The sequence below is a fragment of the Charadrius vociferus genome, unplaced genomic scaffold (genome assembly GCF_000708025.1).
Source record: "Charadrius vociferus isolate BGI_N301 unplaced genomic scaffold, ASM70802v2 scaffold118, whole genome shotgun sequence".
NCBI lineage: Eukaryota > Metazoa > Chordata > Aves > Charadriiformes > Charadriidae > Charadrius > Charadrius vociferus.
The window spans coordinates 1,061,573-1,064,786 of NW_009649846.1; the positions used below are offsets into that span (position 1 = coordinate 1,061,573).

The 3,214-nt window shown below is 53.3% G+C and overlaps 1 protein-coding gene across 1 annotated transcript; it reads right to left on the bottom strand.

Moving 5' to 3' along the window:
• Positions 1 to 268: 268 nt before the first annotated feature.
• Positions 269 to 1,991, bottom strand: LOC104291665 (vitelline membrane outer layer protein 1-like). The gene is made up of 3 exons (XM_009890927.1): positions 1,818 to 1,991; positions 1,115 to 1,218; positions 269 to 563 (listed from the first exon to the last, which is right to left on the bottom strand). The coding sequence occupies exons 1-3, from the start codon at positions 1,989 to 1,991 to the stop codon at positions 269 to 271; spliced, it is 573 nt and encodes a 190-aa protein (XP_009889229.1).
• Between the last annotated feature and the right edge of the window lie 1,223 nt (positions 1,992 to 3,214).

A 3,214-nucleotide genomic window follows, 5' to 3' on the forward strand; every position in this document is an offset into this window, starting at 1 on the left:
GGCAGCTGGCCGTGTATGTGTGTGTGTGTGCACCTCCTGGTAACCCATCTTCAGCCTCGCTGAGGGCTGGATCTGGGAGCCAGGAGCTGCATCAACCCCACATCCACTGGATGGGGGCAGGAGGAAACCCTCTGGGTGCTGTAGCCACAGGCTGCCCTTTACAAAATGTGGTGGAGAAGAACGCACATTGCTCCTTGTGCAAGGACAGATTCAAGGTTTAATGGTGAATCACTTTGTAGATGCTGGCATGGGATTTGGGGTCAGGGGCTTATTCACAGCAGAAGACCCTCACGTCGTTGAGAGCTGTGTCGTCCCCCTTTCCCTGGGGTTCCTCCACCTTTGTCTGGAGCCCACAGATGGCCCCAGAGGTGCAGCTGCTGCTCCATGGGCCGAAGCGACCCCATGAAAGTCCTAAGCCCTCCAGCTTTGTCCCATCTGAGCAGGCGAACCTCACGTTGTTGGCTGCCGTGTTGTCACGCAGGTGCCGCTTCTTTTCGACACGCAGTGAGAAGGAAACCAGCTTGTTGCTGGGGCAGAACTGGGCCTCGGTCCAGTTTCCCCACCTGCCAGAGAAGAAAATAACTCACCAAGACGTGTTCAGCCTCTGCTGTGCTGCAATCAACACCGCAACTTGCCTGGAATCCTGGTAGTCCTGGGGCAGGGGACCTACCCAGGGATGGTGGGTTTCTACGAGAACCTGTTTCACTCTGCTTCCCCATCACCCCCTAGATGCCTGACCACCATCAGCCCTGGGCTACCCTGTTGCTGCAGGACCCCTTGGGAATTTCAGCTGCTTGCATTGTCCCTGTTACTTACTATCAACGCCCATTTCAAAGTAAACATTTGAGGAAAAGGAGAAAGTACAAATTTAAGATCTACATTTTTGAACTTTCCTTCATCTTTCAAAGTGCCGTTCCCTTCCCTGGGACCAGATCTCTACCATAAGACGCTCGCACTTGGTGGCTAGGGAACCTTACCCACCTCCTCAGGTGGGGTGGGGAGCCACCTTCACAAGGAATGTGGGTGCCTATAGAGAAACCATCATGCTGGTTTTCCTTCATGCTCCCCAGAAGCTGCTGCCATGAGAGAGGATGAGAAGACAAAGACTACTCACCACCCCACGGAGGACTCAATGATGGTGCCGTCCGTGCAGAGCAGGCGGATGCCATTCAGAGCTGTGTCGTCACCAAACAGCCAAAATCCCTGGTAGGACTCCACCTTAGAATAGGGGAAGAAAATGGGAGAGGTCAGCACCCTCCCCCTTTTAAAAGAAGAGATGAGGTGAGCCCTAGTGATGAGGGGTGGTAGGAGGCTTCGGGGACAGAGCCAGACGCAGGCAGTGCTGATGAGCAGGACTGTGAGGCAGCTCCATGGCATTTCTCAGGGAGCCCTTTTTGCTGTTGCCCACCTCCGCTCTTTCTCCAAACTGTGAAGCAGAGGCTTTGGACACAGAAACTCTTGGTGGCTGTTGTCCCAGGACATTCCCACCCTCTCACCATGTGCTGTGACACCCAGAGCTGGAGTGCTGGCAGGTGGGAGTTGTCCCAGCCCCTTAGGAATAGGCTTTGCAATACGGACCCCAGGTCTTTTCTTACCCCATAGACTCCTCTGCTAATAAATAGCTCACTGGCAGAGAGCCTGGACAGCCACTCTATGCTAGAGATTTCTTGCTGGTAAGCCTGCACGAGCGATGCAGATACAATGCAAACTGCTGCAATGGGACAAAGTATTGTGGCCAGCCCTGCTAAGACCAAAAAAAAATAACATAATTTCACTGCAGGGTTATTTCCCACCCCAAAGAAGGTTTGAAACCTTACCTTCACTTCAAATCCTTTAGCATAGCCGCTGGGGCAAAACTGTTGGTGTCCCCAAGAGCCCCAGGGACCTCCGTTGGGCACCGTGAGGGTGGACTCATACTTTCGTGCCTCCGTGGCCCGGAGGCAGCAGGAGCCCAGCAGGCAGAGGATGGTTGGGATAAGCAGCTGCATCATGGGGGACTTGCTGCCACCTCGCTGTGTGAAGGTGGTGGCACAGGGGAATTTATGAGCCAGGAGAGTGGGTGGGAGTCCTTGGGGAGTGTCAACAAACCACATGGGGAGTGCTACTTGTTGCTATGTGCTGCTCCTGTTGACTGCCTGTCCCACAGTGATGGGGCCACCCTTGTCAGGCAGAAGGGCTGTCACTGGTTTGCGCTGGCCAGGGGGCTTGCAGGGCTATGAAAACTTGTGGATGTGAAGGAAGGGAAAGGGGCAGAGCTGGGACCACTCCCCAAGGGGGTGCTGTGGTTTTGAGGAGGGTCCTGGCAATGCTGCAAGGAAGGTCTTGGGGAAAGTGATGTGGGAGGAGGACTGGTGGATTGGAAGGGGTAGAAACCTCTGAAGGGGCTGAGGCAAAATGGAGGTGGAGGGGTCTCAGTGTCCTTCACCCTGTGGAGGTCCTCACTTGCTTCCTCTTCCTCTCTTTCCTTCTCTCCTCACAGTCCTACTTGGGCTAAGGGAAGTGCACTGGAAGCCATTACATTTTGCTCTGGGACATGCATTAAGCGTAGGTGTCTACGTAAAGGGTGGCAACCCCTTCTCACAGGGCAAGTGCTCCAGCTGCTAACCATCTTGTGTGGCCTTTGCTGAACTCACTCCAGTGTATTCATGTCTTTCTTGTACTAGGGGCAGGGGAATGGCAGCAAAACTGCATGCAGTCCCATCGTCCCATGGACTTGTGCAGACACAGCTCCCAGCTGCTCAGGTGTATCTTTAGGAGGTGCGAGCATAGAGAGGGTGGAAGTTTCCAGCAGAAGCAGACCCCACTTCTGCTGTTGTTCCACTCTCCAACGTGAGTTCCTGTTGCATACGTTGTTCCTCCAGAGGGACTAGCCAGAGAAGAAGCCTCTGATGACAGCAATATTCGTGGCTATCTTGTGAGTAGTTGCTGAGTAGGAAGATAAGCTGCTTACAGCCCCATTGAAGAGTCAGTGACAATGCCACCTGGGAGAGTTGTCCTGTGAGGTCTATACCAGCAGTATATCCTACACTCTAAACACAGACAACACAGGGAGAAAGAGTTGCTCCAGGCTTCACTTACTGAAGAATGGAATAGCCTGCTTTATAATAGACATTTTGTGCAGGTGAGGGAGGAAGTGTTGCTTTCAGTTGAAATTCTCTGATGTTAACCCTCTGGTAAAACTGTAAAGAACCCCAGTTACTCACAGCACCCCCAC

What these genes read in the sequence shown, in the direction of transcription:
- LOC104291665 (XM_009890927.1), bottom strand. Translation starts at nt 1,991, where the DNA reads ATGATGCAGCTGCTTATCCCAACCATCCTCTGCCTGCTGGGCTCCTGC. An exon ending in CTAAAGGATTTGAAGTGAAG is followed by an intron (nt 1,219 to 1,817) that starts GTAAGGTTTCAA and finishes CCCTATTCTAAG; the next exon opens with GTGGAGTCCTACCAGGGATT. An exon ending in ATTGAGTCCTCCGTGGGGTG is followed by an intron (nt 564 to 1,114) that starts GTGAGTAGTCTT and finishes CTTCTCTGGCAG; the next exon opens with GTGGGGAAACTGGACCGAGG.